The sequence below is a fragment of the Eucyclogobius newberryi genome, unplaced genomic scaffold (genome assembly GCF_026437365.1).
Source record: "Eucyclogobius newberryi isolate DKJ021-1_F unplaced genomic scaffold, fEucNew1.0.hap1 SCAF_18, whole genome shotgun sequence".
Lineage (NCBI taxonomy): Eukaryota > Metazoa > Chordata > Actinopteri > Gobiiformes > Gobiidae > Eucyclogobius > Eucyclogobius newberryi.
Window position 1 is genome coordinate 21,836,510 of NW_027315812.1, and position 22,056 is coordinate 21,858,565.

Here is a 22,056-nt window from a genome sequence, read left to right on the forward strand (position 1 = left end):
CAATACTTTACACTGCTAAAATAGAATTACTCTAGTCTCTGGCCACGACCTTGTATGTCTTTCTGTTTTGCCCTTTTTTCTTGTTCTTGTATCGGTGGATTCTGGGATTCTTAAGTATTGATATTCGTATTGGAACAGAAAAAATACTCTAATCCCGAGTCCAGCTAAGCACTCTGGAACAGGTCTGGAGAGGGGTTCCCTGGCACTGCACCACATTTCCACAAAACTCCTGAGAAGCTGTCAAAATGTCACAAAAACAAAACACAAAAACACACACAGAAAATCAAATAAATCCAAGAAAGCCTTCGTAGAAAACAAGAGTTCTCCTTTAATTTATCCAGCCTCAGCGTACTGTACAGACAGTATATAGACTCCCAATGATACTTTTTGATTTGCACATATCACAGTTTAAAGTTCAAATCAAACAATACAACATAACTATGAAAAAAGACATATGCACAAAATTAAAAACTATAAAAAATATAAAAACAGTACTCTTAATCTTATATCGACAAGTACCATTCCGATAACAAAACATTTAATGCAAAATTGAGCAGACAAATTCAACTTGAGTTTATTTTAAATTATCACCGTGTAGAGGATGTCATCTTAAATAACGAAAATAATATATACTTCTCTATATATATCTCTTTTAAATCTTTCAAGTCAAAGCGCTCCCCTCCCTCAAACGCAGGGAAAGACGAAACCACTTAAAACACCACGAGGGTCCACGATGCTTACGATAGCTGCCATCTTAGCGTGGCCTGTATACGGAAAGCATCTCAGCAACATCTTTTTGGCACAGAAAAAGACGTTTCGAATAATGGCAGTAGCATTTTGCGTTACAAAACTGGGCGGAGCAGGATTTTATCTTTCTCCATATAAACAAATTCAATTAAAAAAGCAAAAAAAACAACAACATTCTGTGCAGCGACATCAGTCAGGACAGTGGCGTTCCCCTGGGAGCAGTAGAAGACCAGTCAGCAACTACCACAACTACTACTGGTACCTTTACTTCTACTGCAGCATGCTCTTGATTGTCTTGTTGGTGGTTTCGTCGTTTAGATGCTTCGTCGTGTACCTGCGGGAATAATAGCAAGAACACAAAGAATACAACATGAGCGCGGTCATAGGGAATGTCTGGAAATGTCTGGCGTTCTCTTAATATCCTCATTGAAATTCCGCTGAGAGGCACGTTCTATTAAGAAGCCTGTGTGGACTCTTATAGCTAAACATGCGCGTTTACATACACCCCCAGGCAAATGTGTGTAATGTGTGTAATGTGCCGTGCGCCTGGTGAATTTACTTTAGAAATCCAATGAAATGAACCCGGGATGTTGACTTTGATTCATAAAGCTGGGGAAACGCTTGCATAGGATTATATTATCGTTCTTTGATCACGCATATTATTGATCAGCGCAACAAAATGTCGGGAAAGTCCATAGAAAGAAAGATTTCATGTCTAATACAAGTGGATGTAATCTATACTTTTCATAATGTAAGCTTACGCAGCACCTGTGCTAGCACTAAGAACAATTTATTGCCATAATTTTCCAAATTTGCATGTTCTTTGCATGCACAAATACACATATTGCAGTTGGACTTTAGTACAATGCACATGTCGTAAATGTGAAATCGAGTGGAAAGCAGATGAGATGGTTAACGTTCAGGAGTCTGCACCATCATCAAAAACAAAGCAACATGGAATATCTGTACGTTGTATGCATGGGAAAGTAGGATTTAAACCTTTATGCGTGTACTATGGCAAATACTAGTAGAACAAACAAATCTTTCATTCATAAGCTTAAGAGTGGCTATAGCCAATTTTGCCCATGTGGCCTCTACACCAGGGCCATTACTATTACGTCATTATCCCGAGGGCCAAGGCCACTGCAACTACTGTCATTTGGGTCGCACAAAATATCCACAACATTGTACAATAAAATAACTACTGATTCATTACATTTTTTGTGAGGAATAACAAACAATGGTTTGCAAAATTGCCCATCTAGTTCTGAACCAGAATAAAACTAAGACTGGACAAGTACCAACCAGGTCTGAACCAGGACTAACTCAGAATCAAAACAGGTCTAAAGCAGAATTAAACAGGGACTAAACTAGACCAAACCAGATCCAAACTAATGCTAACTCGGAATCACTTGGAAGGCCTGATTTGGCCCCCAGGCCTGATGTTGACTAGCCCTGCTCTATACAGATAAAAGCAGCTCTTAGGATCAAAATGATACTGCGGTGTGCTGTCTACATTTTATATTAAAGCGTTTTTTTTTTTTAAAGAATAAAAACATGCGTGGTCTTATTCCGACACAAACAACTGCTTTAAATTATATCTGTACTGGGGCAAGACAAATTAGGCTTGTTTAAAAGTAAATGACATTAATTTATAGTCCTCGTTGGGAAACTGTCTTTGCTTTTGACCCATTTATTATACGTTTTAGTTGTTGCCAACTTGAAGCTATATAAATGTTGTGGCATTGTAGTACTACTTTAACTTTTACTACAATTTAACATTTTTAAAAAAAATCAGGACATTCTCACCTACAATATCAAATTCATGACTATACAGTAACGTAAAATACGTAAAATACTTTAGAAAAGTATCATCACATATTTAGAGTGACCACATTTGAGTGGCGTCCGTGTTCGCTGGATGAAACACTCAAAGACACAGGAGGTCGCCCCCATCAGGCTGAGCAGCTGTAGGCGCCCGGGACAGCCAGCTCGGATTTGGGTGAGTGGACGTTTGGGTCAGACAGGGTGTCGAATGTAATGGTCCCATGTGAAAAAGGCTTTGACGCCCAAACGTGCTCGCAGCTGACCGGATCACCAGACGAGTGTAAGATGATTCACAACACCAAAAGCCCCGGCGCTGCGAGTGTATCACTCAACAGCTGTCTGCCCGGAGCCACACGCGGAGGCCAAGGAGAAGCTAAGGTCGCACTTTTTTGTTTTTTTTTGGATTGGGGGAGGGGGAAATTCAATAAAGCAACATTTAACAATAGAAGTATTCAATCTAAAAATAGACAAATGTTGAAAAGGATTGTTGTTTGTAATAAAGGATTTGCTTCTACACTCAAATCTCGGTGACTCGTGTATAAAAAATGTTGTCACTCGTGTAAAAAAACTAAAGAATAGATTTAGAATGGCAATTGCAGATATATCACCAAGAACATCTGTATTTTGGATATATAATTTTGACCTGACTGCTATAATTTAAGAATAAGATAAGATATTCCTTTAGTGTCCACACATGGGGAAATTTCATTGTTGCAACTCGGGTAGATACAGAGGAAAAGGACAGATCACTTATAGGAAGTTTAAAAAACACTCTTAATAGAAGAACTCTTATAAACAAAACTCTTATAAACAAAAACTATAGACAAAACCTCTCATTTCCTAATAAGGAATGGAAGGGAAAAATAAAGATAAAACAAAATTAAAAAAACAGCTAGCGTAAGACAAGATAATACTAATGATATGCGAGATCGGTCTGGTCACCGGTTTCATCTCCCCGAGTTGAGATGGGGTGATTGACAGGTGGATTAGGCGATCAGGGACACGAATGCGCCATTCGTATCAAAACAAACATGGCTTTCTGCAGAATCACTAATGAGTTTACCAGAAATAAACAAATCTGATTGCACAGTTCTGTTTGAGTTTGGCTGACTATCTCTGCGTAAACGATTGGAGAAGTGTGTATTTGTTATCTCAGGCATCGTGGATTTTTTAAAGCAAACACCTTTAAATAAACAAAGCCAAATGACTGTAGCTTGTACCTGAGAGCGTTGAGAAGGCCTTCCACACTGTTGGGCGGCTGGTCTCGGAGAACTTTAATGCAGCCTTTCATCTGTGGAGCAAAAACCAGATTAAGCGGAGGTCGGCGAGGGCACACGTTGGGTTGGGTTCAATTAAACTAGACTCACATCAATTTTAGACGACTTGGCGAACGCACCGACCGGGTGAACGTAGTCGTACAGGATGATGACGCCCACCATGACCCGCAGACAGAAGGAGACAGTCTCCTCGCTGCTGAATCTGCTCCGGTACTCCCTGCAATAAAGCAATGAATCCCTCAAGCACGTACTCTGAGAAAGTAATTCAACTTGTTGCCAGGTGGAGGTTCACTTACGGCGTTTCCAACATAACTTTACATACACTGGCCATTGTGCTTAAGACATCTGTTGTATTCTCAATAGGCAGGTTCTTGTTCTTGAACACAAAAGGACATAAATCCAGGTTAAAAATCAGTAAAAAACAAACATTGCATCTAAGAAGACATTTATAATCTTCCATACCTCGGACACAAACTTTGTGGTTCCATCACTCATGGTCTTCAGCATGGGCGTGGCGTCGGCGTAAAACAGAGATATCCGATTAGCCAGCTCGTTGTTGACCTCGTTCTCGACTTCAGCCTGGAACAAGTCAAATGTTTGAGATGTTGAATTAGAAAATATTGGAGTATTTCACATTCCCTGACTGACGAAAAGGAGCTGGGACCGGGACAGTGAGATTATAAGTACTTTCTCTCACATTGATCAAGACAATGTATTCGACCGGTCAGATCATTTGGAGAATACTTTTTCGGGCACTTTTCTTAAGCACATCATTTACTGCAACGTTCTACTACTTCTAAAAGTGCATCATATCTAATAGACATCCTCCAGTTCACAAGAGCTAGTTCTTCCCTTAAGTGGAAAATAACTGAATAAAAACTGTTCCATTAAGATGCACAATACAAATAGTGTTTATGTACTATGTACTCGTGGTAATGGGCATTTGCTGCGTGTGTTTTACAAGCCCAATTAGCATACATTACATGCACTGCCTCTCTTAACTGCAGGAGAGCACTGCTGGTACACATCTGGGGTTGGAGAAGTTACACAGACACCCTGGACTGAAAGAATACAGCATGTAAGTTACTTTATTTGGTTTTGTAAGAGATCAATTCCCCAACAGCAGCAGCAGCAGCAGCAGCACTTTGAGAGTCACCACTGAAAACACCTTTCAAAGAACATCCTGTTCTAAATGTGTCTGCATATTTTAATAACACTTCTTTGTTTTCATGATAACACTGACAGAATAAGAATAACCCCCTAAAATCTAAAGCTATTCATGTTTTTAACAAATGATGACAACGTGCTCAAAGCCTGTTTACAGCGGGACAGGAGTGTTTCATCTGCGTGTGAGGCTGAGGAGAGGCACAGCGTCGTCTCCACGGTGACACATCCTAACGACTGCCAGCACCCATTTACCTAATCGTGTTGTTTAGAGTAATACCTCCCTGCAGACGGGTTAGACAAGGAGGTTCATTGCATTCTGCGCACATGCAGACAACTCGATCAGACAGTTTATCCCAACAAAGTCTGTCCTGTGTCCTTGGAGAAGTGGATCAGATAGTAGCAGAATATTTTAAAGTAAAGGAGCATTATGGATTCAGGGATTAAAGCCCAACAGTGTCACCTCATATATTGAGACAATGCAACGTATAAACAAAAGCCTGGCACCTGCAAAAGTCCTGCCACTGACATAAGGATCAGGACAAGAGGAATGACTGAACAAAATAACATGGATTGGCAACAGTAGTAGTAGTAGTAGTAGTCGACTTGTACTACACTGAATTGTACTGACATCGCACGGGTCAGAGTCACAATGCACAATTTGGAGTTTTAACCATAGAATTGAATCATTTTGGTACAACGCTTGTATTAATCCCTCATTTGTCCAGGAGTGTTCTATTGTAGAAAAAGATTCAGTTGTATCATCTGGACTCTGTTTTCAGAAAAACAAAACGTTTCGACTCATCCAAGAGTCATTCTCAATATGTCGATCTAGTCTGAGTAAACTGTCTGGTCACGACCGGTAAATACAGTTATGCTTTAGTTTCAGAATACTTTTGAATAATCACCAAGTTTGCTATTCAACATCTTAACATCTCCATTGGTTCAACATTAGGCCAATTCTGAAGCGTGACTAGACAAGCCCGAGCTCTATACTCAGAGTCTGCAGGTCGACATGATCTAATGCACATGTGACATAAGAGATGCACAGCGAGGATTCAAGGCCATTGTGTCCTGACACTGGAGAGGAAGCACGGGGCCATTTCAAATAATCAGTTTTAATGACATAAAATAATCAGTTTTAATGACATAAATACAGATTAGGCAAATGAAAACTAACCGTTTACTGTAGCAAACACCAGCCTCAACATTTCACTAATATTTCGAAAAGCTATTAGTGCAAATTGAAAGTAACTTTATTTTCGAGTCCGGATTTTCAATTTATTACACAAGAGTACAAAATCCTTGGAAAATAAATGTGACAATATTTCAGTTTTTTTTTTTTTGTGTGAACTTTTTTTTTTTTTTACAATTGCTATGAAATTCTACTTTTAATGGCCCTCATTATTAAAAGTGGAATAAATGCCTAAACTTGGTTACACTCGCTTTAACAGTCTAAACGAGCTGTTAAAGCGAGTGTAACTACAGTTGGCAGCACACGTTTTTGACTGTTTTACACCACCAAGTTGCAAATTAACCAAGTTTGCACTAACGTGGTATAAAATGGACAAGGAACATGCACACAATTTGTTTAGTTACACTTCAAGATACATTTTTTGTGATAAAATCTTTAAAAGTTCTTACAGGTACATTGTTGATCCGCATTCGACTTAGCGTTCTCCTGTAGTAGCTGAAGTCGTTCTGAATGGCAGGATTTGTCATCTGTAAGAAAATGAAAGCAATAACACACCTTAACTGAGAAGAGGAGGGGGCCCCTGGAGCGGGACGGTTCAGGATCAAACATTTGTAAGTGTTTTACCCCACAAAGCACAAGTATGGCTCTGGGGTCCATGTCAGGAGAACAGGGATACGTTTAAAGCTGTGCGTGCAGGTTATAAGCAACAGTAAGATACAAAATCCCTCATAAAAGACAAGTGGACTTTTTTATAACATCAATAAAATAGTAAATAATAAATATTAAAGGAGACGTATCATGCTTTTTCCTCAGAAAATTCGACTTGACTGCAATATAAGTAGATCACCATTTTGCATTTTGTACATTATAAGCTGCAATATTCCTCTAAAAACAGTAACATAAAAAACCTTTTCAAAAACAGCAGAACTGAAACGCTCCGCCTCTTCCTTGTAACAAGCAGCTGATCGTCATTTTTATTGTTGAAAAGTGACATGACATTTAGAACCCTACATGTGTAACTCAGTTGTGATTACTTGGGAGACTCAAAGTACAGGCTGTGGGCGGGAATAGGGGATGGGTGAAAACGGAGCTTTCCTGAGCACACGAGCCACAGTTGCAGGACAATACAGGATTACTCAAACATGCAAGAACCAATCCAAATACAACTTTGAGGAAACTAATGTTGGGGAAACACCTTTTTAACACAAAAAAGCTCATGAAAGTTAATCATGCATAATATGTCCACTTTAAGTTTGTAGTCTTGACTCTTAATTAGTGAGATTAAAAGCAAGACAACTCCACAATGCCTGATTTTTAAGTGAACAGAAAATACAGAGAAACAGCAGAAATGCCTGTACTGTATTCAGCATACAATATAATGGCCCAAATGGTACAATTCAGTCAGTCAATCACTTCAACATTCCCCCCAACCTCAATTGTATTTGACAAACTTTAATCTTTCGCTTATTATCATCAATACAAATCCATTGTTTTGTTTTAAGCATGGAACAAAACTAGCATCTCTGTTGGACATGCCCACCAGTCACAGCTCATCACCAGGCTAATTATGCTCCATCCCGCTGCAGCCTGTCACAGCCCGAGTCAAACTGACATCTTGGTAATCCCGTCACAAAGGACTGGTGCGCGGGCCGTGTCCACCGCCTCCTCGGCAGAACATGGCACGTTTTATTATGTTTTTTTGTGGAGACGCGGGTGCAGCATGTAGCTCACACGTTTAAATAGGTCAGAAGCCCCGTGAACCGGTGTGAACGCGGGATGAATAGGCCTGGCACGCCACCTTACGCCCCCTACCTCGGTGCCTTTACAGTGCCAGTCTGGGTGAGGGTCGTTAATTGGGACGTGGTTGCGGCAAAATACCCCCAGGGGCAGTTCGAGAGACATTTTTTGGGGGTGCGAATGGGAAAGGCGAGTTCAGTCAGTGACTCGCGTGATTATGATTTTGACAACGGACATTGGAGCGTCGCCCGGGCTGGTGCTTTCTGGGTTTAATAAGTCTGACCCATTGGATTCGGTTTGACGGTGGTGAAATGAGTCTAGTTTCTGCACTTATTTCTACTGACAGTTACAAACGCAGTTATTTAAATAGATAGAATGAGATCAGGAGTGATGTGTCATTTTATTTAAAAAAAAAAAAAAAAAAAAAAAAAAAAGGGAAATGCTATATTCATTGAAAATTGAGTTTTTTGTCCAAAAAGATGAGATGGTAAGATTAGGTCAGCAATATCTATTTTCAATCACTTTTTTACCGAACAATACATTATGGAGGAGGTGGGAGATAAAGAAATGCATAATATAGAAATTGTTACTCTGGAGTAAAATGAACAGAAAAGTCTAGTGTAATCTTCAAATGTGATATTAAAAAGTGTATAATGTGTATAATGTGATATAAATCAACCAAAACAGGATAAATTTAGCACATTCCTGATGCATTGTCAAGATTTTGTCTGAATATTGTTAGAGATGATAAAAAAAATGATGATTTTTTTTTAATCAATATCGCCAACCCCTACATCCACTATATCAAACCGCAGATTATAATAACGTTTGAGAGTGCTTATCCAGACTTACTTTGAGCTCGTCGAAGCGCAGGGTGAAGTGCAGAATCTCGGCGAACTGCCTGGCCAGCGCCTGCTCCCTCTCCAGGTGCTGAGTGGGGTCGTCGTAGGTCTCACTGGTCAGGGCTCCCAGGAGGCTTTGCAGCGCCACTTCTGCACAAGGGATGGGGGAAATATATGAACGAGGAGTGAAGAGTCATACATTATGTGCACAATTTATACGGAAGAGAGGCAGGGGCCCGGTAACAAGTGATGGTACAGCGTTATGTTGGGGCGGAAATTGAGAACGCAGAGGTCATAAGTCACGGGGAAAATGCTTTATGTGGAATAATGGGGTGTGGGTGTTTCAGAAGTGGTACCACTCTGCATTTTATCTAAAGCATTAATATGTCAAAGAATGAGCTGATCACGAGAAAGGAAGGCAATTTATTAATGAAACCCAGGGAAAAATGAAATCAAGCGGAAATGTATTATACAATAGTAGTAGTCATCAGTGTGCTATTGATTTTATATTTTCTCAGATAATCATTAGAATCGTGATGAAATATAAATATAAACCTATGTGTGTGTCCTAGACCTAGTAAATTCAAATATTGATTTGACTGAAAACAATTATGAACTATTTAGTCAAATAAATTCCATCCATCCATCTTCTTCCGCTTTATCCGGGGCCGGGTCGCGGGGGCAGCAGTCTGAGCAGGGACTCCCAGACTTCCTTCTTCCCAGACACTTCCTCTAACTCCTCCGGGGGGATCCCGAGGCGTTCCCAGGCCAGCCGAGAGACATAGTCTCTCCAGCGTGTCCTGGGTCTTCCCCGGGGCCTCTTCCCAGTGGGACATGCCTGAAACACCTCCCCAGGGAGGCGCCCAGGAGGCATCCGGAACAGATGCCCGAGCCACCTCAGCTGGCTCCTCTCGACGTGGAGGAGCAGCGGCTCTACTCCGAGCTCCCCCCGTGTGGCCGAGCTCCTCACCTTATCTCTAAGGGAGCGCCCAGCCACACGGCGGAGGAAACTCATTTCGACCGCTTGTATCCGCGATCTTGTTCTTTCGGTCACTACCCAAAGCTCATGACCATAGGTGAGGGTAGGAACGTAGACCGACCGGTAAATAGAGAGCTTTGCCTTTCGGCCTTGCGGCTGCAGTGATGCAGCCGCTGCACCGATCCGCCTGTCGATCTCACGCTCCATCCTTCCCTCACTCGTGAACAAGACCCCGAGATACTTGAACTCCTCCACTTGGAGCAAGGACACCCCACCCACCTGGAGAGGGCAAGCCACCTTTTTCCGGTTGAGAACCATGGCCTCGGATTTGGAGGTGCCGATTCTCATCCCAGCCGCTTCACAATCGGCTGCAAACTGTCCCAGTGCATGTTGCAGGTCCGGGTTTGATGGAGCCATCAGGACAACATCGTCTGCAAACAGCAGGGATGGAATCCTGTGGTCCCCAAACCGGACACCCTCCGACCCCTGACTGCGCCTAGAAATTCTGTCCATAAAAATTATGAACAGAACCGGTGACAAAGGGCAGCCCTGGCGGAGTCCAACATGCACTGGGAACAGGTCTGACTTACTGCCGGCAATGCGAACACAGCTCCTGCTCCGGTCATACAGGGACCGGACAGCCCTGAGCAAAGGGCCCCGGACCCCGTACTCCCGGAGCACCCTCCAAAGGACACCCCAAGGGACACGGTCAAAAGCCTTCTCCAGATCCACAAAAGCACATGTGGACTGGTTGGGCAAACTCCCATGAGCCCTCGAGCACCCGATGGAGGGTATAGAGCTGGTCCAGTGTTCCACGACCGGGACGAAAACCACTCTGATCCTCCTGAATCCGAGGTTCGACTATCGGTCGGATTCTCCTCTCCAGTACCTTGGAATAGACCTTACCGGGGAGGCTGAGGAGTGTGATCCCTCTGTAGTTGGAACACACCCTCCGGTCCCCCTTCTTGAACAGAGGGACCACCACCCCGGTCTGCCAGTCCAGAGGCACGGTCCCCGAACGCCACGCGATGTTGCAGAGACGTGTCAACCAAGACAGTCCTACAACATCCAGATACTTTAGGTACTCAGGGCGGATCTCATCCACCCCCGGAGCCCTGCCACCAAGGAGTTTGCGAAGAACCTCAGTGACATCAGCTTGGGTGATGGATGAGCCAGCCTCCGAGTCCCCGGTCTCTACTTCCTCTTCGGAAGACGTGACTGAGGGATTAAGGAGATCCTCAAAGTATTCCTTCCACCGTCCGACGACATCCCCAGTCGAGGTCAGCAGGCCTCCACCCGCACCGTAAACGGTGTTGGTGAGACACTGCTTCCCCCTCCTGAGGCACCGGACGGTTTGCCAGAATTTCTTTGGGGCCGACCAATAGTCCTCCTCCATGGCCTCCCCGAACTCCTCCCAGGCCCGGGTTTTTGCCTCTGCGACAGCACGAGCTGCGGCTCGCTTGGCCTGCCGATACAATACCTGTCAATGACCTCATGAGACCTACAAGCCAGAGTGGCCTGATAGGCCTCCTTCTTCAGTCTGACGGCATCCCTTACTTCCGGTGTCCACCACCGGGTTCGGGGGTTGCCGCCACGACAGGCACCGGAGACCTTGCAACCACAGCTCCGAGCAGCCGCATCAACAATGGAGGCGGAGAACATGGTCCACTCGGACTCAATGTCCCCAACCTCCCCCGGGACATGGGAGAAGCATAAATCACATAAATTCACACGCAAATTTGAATTATGTCCCCCTATGTCACCTATATTTTTGTTTCAGTTTGACCATTTGATCCCATTTGAAAGCAGAATGAGCAACTGAAACCAACTTGTGTTTGTATCCTCAATCTTGCAATAGGCAATCACATGCATCACTGGTTGGATTGTGACTGTAGCAACTAATTTTAAATACTACTACCAGTGTATGGTATAATAATCCCTTAGTAAATTCCACAGTAGGTCCAGACTGATATTGGTGGTTAGGATTTACACATATTATACACATATTATCATGGCGTGCATGCATATTAATGAATTCACTTCAATCGTAGATGTCTCTCAAAAAGAATGTTATGCAAACATACTTTAAGCCTTTAAAATTCACTTTTAAGAGGCAGAATAACAGTAAATACCTTACTAAACTTGATTTAAAACAATCACACCTTTTATAATCAGCTGCAAATAAACAAATTCCTTTTAAATAGTATATTGGCAGTTACATCAGCACCTCCAAACTCCTTTTATATCGGTATTGCATCGGCCGGGCCCCATTCCACTCAATAATGCACGGCACTGAGAATGAAGCTACACAAGAGCAAGTGAAGGATCCATGTCACCAGCATTTACAACGTTTAATTAACTGGTTGGGTAACAATGTCTTTGCGCTCCATCAACACATCCAACCGAGTCAAACCCTTGTAACACACTCATGTCAGAAAGAAGGAAGATCAGCTTTACTGCTCAGTACATTGTGATAATATATTAGATCCATGATTGTGGCCTGGTTGAGAAGGAAAGATCGCTGTTTAAATGAGATCAGTGGCATGTGAAGAGTGCAGAGCGTCATTGTGGCATCTCCATTAGCGCAATGCCCAAACTGCCTAGGGCCCAGTGCCAGTCTGCAGGGCAGGGGCCCACAGACAACAGACATGGGACTAACTAATTATCTCATTGGCATCAAGTGGAAGGGGGGCAGGGGAGCAAGATTAGATTCAACCAGGATTATACTCAATTGTTGTGACAGTAGGTAAATACAGGCCTGTGTCATGAGCCCATTCTGCATGCCTTAAGTGTACATATGTAATTAAACGTGCATGAGTACGACGGACAGGGAAATGAGGAAATAATGAAACCAAAAGCTCTGAATAGGCTCCAAACCATCTATATTAAAGGACTGGTCCAAACAAATGTGAAAGCCTCTGGTGCCCACAGGGAGACTGTATTTATAGATGCAGACAGTGCTCTGAATACAGTCTAGACACAAAAGAAGCTTCAGGAATGACATAACTCAGCTGCACATCGAGGCATGGGATTTGGCTTTTCAGGAATATTTATCCAACTTATCATATTCTCTACTTAGACGATATGAGTAGCAGAGGAGAGAGGGCTCGTCCTGGACAGCGCTCTGCGGAGGATAATCAAGCGCATCGGCGGCAGAGCTGGCTCGGCACTACAGTAAATTGAGCACGTTTGCCATTCAATAATGACTCCCATCTGCTTGGGCAGCATTTGTACTGAAGCCTGATTAGAAATGTCCTTAGAAGTGCAAGTTTTCAGTGCCTGGGTCAAAACAAAAGTAAAAAAGGGAGCAGCCATGAGGTTGGAGTGAGCCACTGTGTGTGCTAAAGTGTGGCTTGGGCGGGGCAGGGATATGTCCCTTCTCATCAGGTCATACACAGCAGAGGGTACATGATGTGGGCATGAGGTCACTGCAGAGAGGAACAGAGCAGGAGACCTCACAGGCAACTGCAGAGACATTACTGAAGTCATTTCACTTTGCACTTCCAGTAAACTGGTCTTAAGGTTCTAAAGTTTGAAACACAGGGTCATAAGAAGATCAGAGACAGTAAGCCTGCTGCCCCTCCCCCATATATGCTAATTAAACAAATCTGACCTCATCCTATAGAGAGGTCAATGCACAGAGCAAAGCAAAGCAATGTGGGGGTACTTAATGTGTATGTGCTGTCTGTGTGCTGACTTTTGCAGCTCAGCGCTCAATATCACAGATGCACATGACACAATTAAGGTCACGTATGTAGGCTGCGTCTGCGTTTACATAAAGGATACGTTTCAGTCTAGGCTGATTATTTGCAGTCTGACGTGTTACCGGTGCCGCGGATGAAACTTAGGTCACGTTCCAAAGCCAAGTGCTGCAGCAGACGCAGCTCAGTCTCACCTAATCTCTGAGAGAACTGGTAGAACTTTTTCAGTTTCCCGACCAGCGGGCCCACAGCGGCCCACGCCTGCTCCTGTAACGCCTCGTCATTTGGATTCTGAATGGCCTGAGAACAAATAGAAAAATAATTATCAGTTTTAATAATACATAATCACGTTCTAATTGGAGAGTTATTGCTTGGATTTAACCAGGGATACAAGACAATTTCCTACACAGAGAAATGAACTCATTAGAGTTTTCATAAGCCGTGGTGCAAGGGAAGACCGAAGGATGAGCTCAGGAATGATGTCATTATTATGCAACCAAGAGTAGACACTAAAAACATATTGAAATCAAAGTGCTACGACAGTTTCTCTGAATGTTTGGCACAAATTTAGACTTCAGAACGGTATAAAACTAGGCTACAGAATAGGAGAAAACATGTGATATTTGATAGGTACATTTATAATAATAATAACACAAACAATATCTCAGCGTTTGATGTACTTCTTCAAAACAAAATATGAAATCTGAGGATTAGTTTATGTTTTGGAAACTCTGATGGGGCAGAATGAGATGGTTGGAGCAGTGAGAGTAGAGGACAGTTGCCAGAGGAAGACCTAAGAGGACATTTATGCATGTGGTGACGAGTAGAGGGTATAAATACTGTATACTGGTGTGAGAGACAAAGATAGAGAGGAGAGGGTCAGATGGTGGCAAGAGATTTACTTTGGCGAAATGAAGTATGAACTGACTGAACTACAAAATGATCATTTATGACTCAAATTTGGACTGTTCAATTAATCACATTTTTAATTAGATCGAGAGTCCTGTCAGGAAGACTTTGGAGGAAGATATTTGACTTAGTTTTGTGTTAAATGGAATTGCAAGTCTGTATTGTTAATGTCAGGATTTTTGTTTTATTTTTGTTTTTACTAAGATAAATGAAAATCGAATTAAAAAAAAATCATGATCATTCAATATAAGAATAAGATAATTTTTTGGGTCAAATCGCGTGCAGCCTTAACAAAACATTACATTTTAAATCACTAATAAATAAAAAAAAATGTGCAATTGTAGATGGTAATTTATGTCAAATGCAAATAATAAAATAGCAAAAATCATAAAAAATCATATTACCGTGAAATTAGGGACATCACAATATCAAATTATAGTGTTTATCGATTATTGTGAGAAAAAAACATCACGATTTGTCAAGGTTTATGACCAGTTTTATGCAATTGAACTTTCTGAAAGACAAAATAAACATTTAGGTCTATTTTACGGGCTATATATATTGAACCAAAAATACTTAATTTTGCTTTCAAAAGTTGTCACAATTATTATTTGGCTCTTACGATTATATTGTGACCTTGATAATCCTGATTATCGATTAACCTAATAATCTTATTTTCTTTCACTCCAAATGTATTAACACGTTACTATTCCTCAAGTTTTACAAAATCAAACTTTCCGAATGACAAAAAAATGTATAGCGACAGAAGAAAAACACATTTTACTATAGATTGATTTTAAAAGACTTCATTTTTGCTTCTTATGATTAAATTGTGATGAGAATAGACGTTTGTGATCATTGTAAAAAAAAAGGAATTGCAGTGTATTGAGCAGCTTTAGTAAAAGAATCATGTCAGTTTTTTGGGTAGAGGATGAATGCAGAGGGTGCAGAGGGTGCAGAGGGTGCAGAGGGTGCAGAGGGTGCAGAGGGTGCAGAGGGTGCAGAGGGTGCAGAGGGTGCAGAGGGTGCAGAGGGTGCAGAGGGCGCGGTCACCTCTCTGATCTCCTGGCCGGCCCCCTTGTACGCCTGGAGCTCGTCTAGAATCCCCTTGGCGTCTTTGAGCACGGCGTCCACCTGCTCCCACACCTCGCGCTCCGCCTCTGTGGGCTGGGCATCTGATTGAAACGGAACAGAAAAACACAAACGCACAACACGAGGTCAGTGGGGGCGGATCCCATTCCCCGTCTAATCCTTAATCAACGCCGAGTCCGAAAAGACATGTCGGGGAAATCTATTAAAATCCTTTGAGCTGTGCGAAAATTGAATGTGCTGCTTTCAATTATGATAATGTTTCTTTGCGCGGTAATCTCATCTTTCGTAGCGCTTTTCTGTTTGGTTTGATGCCGCCCACTTTTTCTGCCAAAATGGTGCACGATAAGATCTGAGTATGCATTGTGCTCGGGCGGGTTTTTTGATAGCGATTTTGGCAGGAAAATGTGCCACAAAAAGAATGAAAAACACAAAAAATACGACGACCACCTGAAGCAACATCGCTGTGCCAAGAGTGAAGAGATGCTCCCCAAAAAAACACCTGCAATGACTCATATCAGCAGCCATGCATTTTTTATTCCAGATGTATTTTTAATGCAAGCCATGGGGTCTACACGAAATACTGAATTAATCTGAACTATGAAAAATGGTGCAACATAAAACGTATCGGAGTCATTTTTTTCCTCTAAAGGTTTCTTCTTGTTTCCTCTAAAGGCTCCGCTGCAGCTTTGCCAAGTGTCAGAATGTTACAGTGAAGTAGAAAACCCGGTTGAGGAGCTCTAGGCAACGCAGCGCTGAACTTTCTACACAGAGGAAGCGGTATTGGCGGTGCCCTGATTGAAATTCTCCTCGCACTCCGATATTGAAGCGGTAGGGCGATGGAAACGGGAGAAGCTTTAGTGGTAGATTTGATTGGCCTGCCTCTGGGAAGGGAAAGAGGAGAGAGGCGGGAAAAGACTTAACAGTTCAGAGTTTATAACATCATTAAGAGAGAGATTTTGCTTGATCGATATCGGGGAAAGGAAATGGGGCGACTCACTCTCGAAGTCCAGGAAGAAATTGGGCTCCTGCTCCAGATCTGTGCACGTCAAAACTTTCAGGAGGTTCCCCATGTTCTGGTGCCTGCGGAGGGAAAGGCTGGAATCAATATAAAAGGCGGAATAGCTCCATTTCTCCCAAAACTAGAATCAATACTGAATATCAAGCTACAGTAAATATGGCAATCTACTGAAAGATAATTAAAAATAGAGTTTATTATGACTTGAAAATTAAAATAAATATTAATTAGAACCTCAACAATGAATCAACTAATCAGGACTAGTTGACTATAAAAACAAATTAATTGTATTTTCATCATCATAATAGTCATGGACTTTATAGACTCTAAAACACATGTGACAAGACCTGTTATTATAGTATTTTTCATTAAATCAAACTGCAAAATAACACTTGAATTCTCATCAGATGCCATATTTCAACCTTTATTTGGTTGACAATTCATCTAAAAGTGCAATAGAAATCATTGTTTGACCAGTTTACTGCTAAAATAATTGTTCGTTACAGCCCTAATATTCATGTATTTGTAATGTATTTTAAATAAAGATTATTTCAAAACAATAATAATAAGAACATGCCATTTAATGCTATTCTGTGAGACATTCCAAGCAAAGCAATAACATATTTACAGAGATTGTGTTCCCTCCACCAGAAATGTCACATGTTGTACCTAATTTAAGAACATGCCAACATAACTGAGTGGGACTGGAATAGTAAGAAATACTATTGATAATAGAGAGAACCCCAAAAAAACCCAAAATGTGACATTTTCTGCTCAGTTCTAGCATGTGTTGAACTTTATCAGAGCTCATTTAAGACCAGATGGCAACATAAAAACAGAACTATTATTCTGTAGATCAATGTCAGTCTGTCATCTTAAAAAAAACCATTTAGTATGGTGATATTTACGGTCTATGGTGACAACAGTTGGTCTTCGTTTCTCAATTTGATAACTAAAACTAATTTGTCACTTCTCCCTTTAGTCTTTAGTGTTTCCCATTGCTCTACCACGCCTTCTTTAAAAGTACACTCTCTTATACATCCACATCTAAACACTTTTGTGCGTGTGTTGCATGACTGGGGGCCACACTTCACCTGCTGTGCTTGAGTGCTCCCGATGAACTCTGAGACTCCGTGCCCCAGATGTGCCCAGCGCTCGCAGACCAGCGCTCCCCAAAGACCCCCGCCTGTTTGTGTGCAGGGCCCGGCCCGCTAACAAACAGATGTCACAACAAAGAGCCACGCAAAGGTATGATACAAATATAAGCCAAATCTGTTGAACCCTTTCTGGTTTACCAACTCTTCCCTGAAATCATTTACAAGCCGTTTTTTTTTTTAACTACCTCCAGGGAATCTCTGAAAAGTTGAGTGTAAATAGAGCGCGTTGAGCTGCACAAAATGTCAACTTGAAATGTGATCATCTGTTCAAAGAAAAACAGCGGAGTGAACTTAAATGTCTCGGCGCAGATCGATGTTTTTCCAGATGTGCAATAAAGCGCAGTGGTAATATGACTCGAACATTGTATTAATATTTAAAAAGGCATTGTAATGTAAGTACGTACAAACAGTGAGAGGGGCTCATTATTACTGCAGGAGCAACACAAGGCAAAGCCGCAACTAAACACACTATTTGCTGACATAATGGCCTTCATTCTGTATAAGGAGAATTTCACTCATAGTTTATTTGTTGTTCAATCATTTCAGTTATTGTTTGTTGGTTTCAGGACCGTAACAGCCTCTAAAAGCGTACTTGTGTGTACGGTAAATAACAATGTTAGCCAGTGCTTTGTCTTCTTTGTGGGCTTCCTTTGTGATAGAAATCAGAACTCACCATGGAAGTCATCTCTGCAAATTAATTAACATCGAAACATACAAAGGAATGAGGTCAACTACAAGATATTGAAGAGGTATGATTCATAGCACAAACAAATCAGCCAAATCTCTGGGATCAACTGTTTATTACAATTACAGTTCTGGAGGTGTCTAAATCTCATGCGTTGTAGCTCAGAACTGCAGTGCTTTATAAGACAACTTACTCTGCTGGGCTCGTATCAACTGCTAAATATATTTCAGGGCTGTAATTAATAGATTTAAGAAATGTGTGGTCAACTAAGGACTTTCCCTTTGCTTCGATTAATCAAAGATGTGACACGTGTCGGACGATACAGAGAGTTTATGCTAAAGAGCACTGACAAGACAAGAAAAGTACTTTCATGTCTTCTATTTGCTTTGGATCATGTCAATTATTTCTTAATGAGTCGACGAATACAAATGTTGGTCAACTAAGAAGCCAACGAATGAATCACCTGAACAACTAAAGGCTTACAGCGCTAATATAGTTCAAAACAATCCACTCCATTTATTAAACTATGTTCCATCGTATCATTCATTGTCTGAAAGAGCAAACATCCTGATTAAGACTGCCAAAAACAAACCGAGCGAGCATTAGGTCACTGTAGTTCGAAACATGAGCACGTAGAATGACTAGCGTACAACTCGACATTATCCATATCACCGTGAACTAATTTAAGCCTCCTGAACGTCAGCTCCTAGAAAGTGTGGGAGCATCTTTCTCAGAAGCCCGGGTCAGGCATATGTCAAGTCCTCGCTCTGCTCCGGAGCCTGCGACAGGCGCCATCAGCAGCACAGACTTAACCCTCTGCGACGGGGCGGATGTGGCAGGAGCCGCCCGACGGTGACGGAGGCAGAGCTGGGCAGGCAGATGTCGGCCGAGGCGAGTGGCAGGTGACCGGGTAAAGGGGCGCGGGCGGGGATGACGGGGCGGATCACGGGCGGGCGGGGGCCGCTGCTGCTGCTGCGACAGACTAAAGTACACACTCAGCACTCGTGAGCCGAGGGTTAGACGGGTTTAAAATGTATGAGATGCACAACGACGCGGGGACGACATGCCACCGCAATATGGAAGCGCCGCAGTGGGTCATGTCCTTATTCCGCTACGATGAGAGTGATGAATTGACTTTTTCCCCCCACTGCAGTGTTTAAAACCGCTTTCGAGGAAAAGACAGTTCAGCTACTTGGAGGTCAAAGATTGATTTGACTCCTAAACTGCTCTATTTAGCTGCATCTAAAAACTATACACCTCAATAATACAAACATAAAAATTGTAACACATAGAAGTAATAGTGTTGTGAAGTAGGGACATCCTCATCATTAGTGCACTTAAAGTTGTATTTAGATTGATTGGTGCATGTTTGATTCATCTAGAATTGTCCTTAGACCCACGTGTGTCCATTAAAAAGACCCCGGGTCATACTAAAGTTCAGGAATGTTGTGTAGCCATTTTTCAACAATAAAACCAAGTAAAATATATTTCAGTGGTTGCTACTGTGAAATGTGAAGATGAAAAGGCGGGGCTCATCAACTCAATAAAGTCAATGGCCGTTTTAGAACAAATTAGGCCTTCAATGTACAAAATGTAGAATAATGACGTCCGCATGTTATTGTTTATTACAAAGTACTAGGAACAAAGCATAATGCGTCTGCTTTAATAAACTGTATTTCTCTGCCATACTTGGATTTCTAAATGTTTTGGGTGTGAAGTTTGAGGCTGGACGTGGTGGATTAAATGCAGTGAGTGGTCCCACCTGCCCACCCACCTCGCAGCCTCTCGTCTTGTGCCCTGTGCTAATGTGACCTGAATGTGTGTGCGTGTGCCCCCCCTCACTGAGCGGCTGCACCTGATCCTGGCTCTGTGGAGCCCATGGTAACCTCGCCCTGCTGGAAGTACAGGGCAGTGCCCACTAGAGCTGTGCCTCCTCTGGTCCTCTAGCGCCACCTATCAGCACAGCGGGGAAATGCAAGTTGAGCTCCAAGAAAGTAGCGTGTTGTTTCAGTTGAAGAGCTGGCAACCTCCAGGCAGAGCGGCTCCCCGGGGCCTGTGCGCGTCTAAATAAGGTCATTTTAAGGACTGGAGATAAATGTATGATTTAAGAGCACTCAAAACACTTAAAACACTGACATTTTCCATTGTTATTAATTGTCATGTGACTTTCATTACACCAGGCAAAGACCAAAATCCCCACTAACTTATTGATTTGGACAACAAACACCAAACGTGTTCTCTGCATTAACAATTATTTGAAAAGGGATTTTGTTGAATTTGTGGAACTTTATTATTGTCGTTTATGGTGCAGCGCCATGGAAACGATTCTTGTTTATAAAATGTGCTATGAGCTGGGCACATTTCTCTCAATCAATCAAAAGAACACACAATCCAGTCATGACTTATATTCCACGTATGAAGCAGAATTTTTCATGATATCGATTTGAGGTCATAACTCCAGATCCTAAAATGGATTACATAAACAGATTACACAAGGTTGGCTCATCTTCACTAGCAACGCTCCGTTTAGTAATCTGGTTAGACCACACGAGTTACTACGACTGGTTGCTTAGCGATGTTGTAGTAGGATTTGTATATCAAGAGGCACAAATTTGGGATTGAAAGCCCCCGCCCGGCCGCTTCCTCACTGTCCACTAGAGGTGCTGCAGACACGTCCGGGGCAGAGGCAGTGTTGTTGTTTTGAACCCCCCCACTGAGCAATCGCGTGCAGGGCGAGAGAGGGAGAGAGAGGGAGAGAGGGTGAGAGAGGGAGAGAGGGTGAGAGAGGGAGAGAGGGTGAGAGAGGTAGAGAGGAGGAGAGAGAGAGGGAGAGAGGGAGAGAGGGTGAGAGGGTGAGAGAGAGGTAGAGAGGAGGGGAGGGTGGGCTGCTTCTAGGGACAGGGGCAGAATCCGACAACCAGGAGCCCGCGCAGCACTCCCATTGGCTGAAAGCAGTCTACCCAACTCCTCGCTGTATCCATGGAGTCGAAAAAAAAATTGGTGCCATTGAAAACATCCCGGCGGCCAATCAGAAGAGGGCAACTCCGAATGAGTAGCGAGTACAGCAGTAGTAGTAGTAGTAGTAGTAGTAGTAGTAGTAGTAGGATTTGAAACGCATGAATATATTAATACAGCTGAGGTAATGCGCCAAAAAAGATTAAGGAGCGACTGGAGAGGATGGAGACATTTCACAAATCCTCAGCTACTTATTTCAATGAGTGGTTTTGGACAGCTCAGCAATTCATATTTAAGGATTATTAAAAAAAAATGTAATCATCTAATGAATAATAAAATATGAAATATTTAATGGTAAACTAAAACAGTCTTGAAAGTTATTCTTTGTAAGAGTTGTTACTATTATGTTATGTTTGTATTATGTGTGTTTTAATTGTTTTATATGGCCCACTTTTGAGGCTGAAATAAAATGTGATTTTCTTTCTTTTTTTGGGTGCAAAAACTTGATGTACTTGAATCCTCCTTAAACTCTACCACACCCATGCAGCAGTCTGACCCCTGCATGGCACAGCCTTTTGGCAACTCCCATCTCTCCATCTCTCCCCTTCTCCCACCATCCTCACCAATAAGGAAGCGGGGCACAGCAGAAACCCAGCACTGCGGCACTGTCCTACTAAAGCGACCGGCTCGAGCGGCGGCGGTGCTGATGGCTAGCTAAAGTGAGGGGCGGGGCTGCGCTAGTAGTGCTGCTGACGTTCCACTACAAGGCTGCAG

General features: G+C 42.5%; 1 protein-coding gene across 2 annotated transcripts in view; it reads right to left on the minus strand.

Annotated features, from left to right (window-relative positions):
• Window positions 1-308: 308 nt before the first annotated feature.
• fam49bb (family with sequence similarity 49 member Bb) overlaps window positions 309-22,056 on the minus strand; it is a 42,488-nt gene continuing 20,740 nt past the window's right edge. For both annotated transcript variants that reach the window (XM_072451040.1, XM_072451039.1), the window contains 10 exons: window positions 16,468-16,550; window positions 15,432-15,553; window positions 13,664-13,769; window positions 8,800-8,939; window positions 6,660-6,737; window positions 4,314-4,430; window positions 4,148-4,227; window positions 3,942-4,068; window positions 3,795-3,865; window positions 309-1,081 (listed from right to left, as the gene is read on the minus strand). In XM_072451040.1, the coding sequence (XP_072307141.1) occupies window positions 1,018-1,081; window positions 3,795-3,865; window positions 3,942-4,068; window positions 4,148-4,227; window positions 4,314-4,430; window positions 6,660-6,737; window positions 8,800-8,939; window positions 13,664-13,769; window positions 15,432-15,553; window positions 16,468-16,540 (978 nt within the window). In that variant the 5' untranslated portion in view covers window positions 16,541-16,550 and the 3' untranslated portion in view covers window positions 309-1,017. The remainder of the gene's footprint in view (window positions 1,082-3,794; window positions 3,866-3,941; window positions 4,069-4,147; window positions 4,228-4,313; window positions 4,431-6,659; window positions 6,738-8,799; window positions 8,940-13,663; window positions 13,770-15,431; window positions 15,554-16,467; window positions 16,551-22,056) is intronic.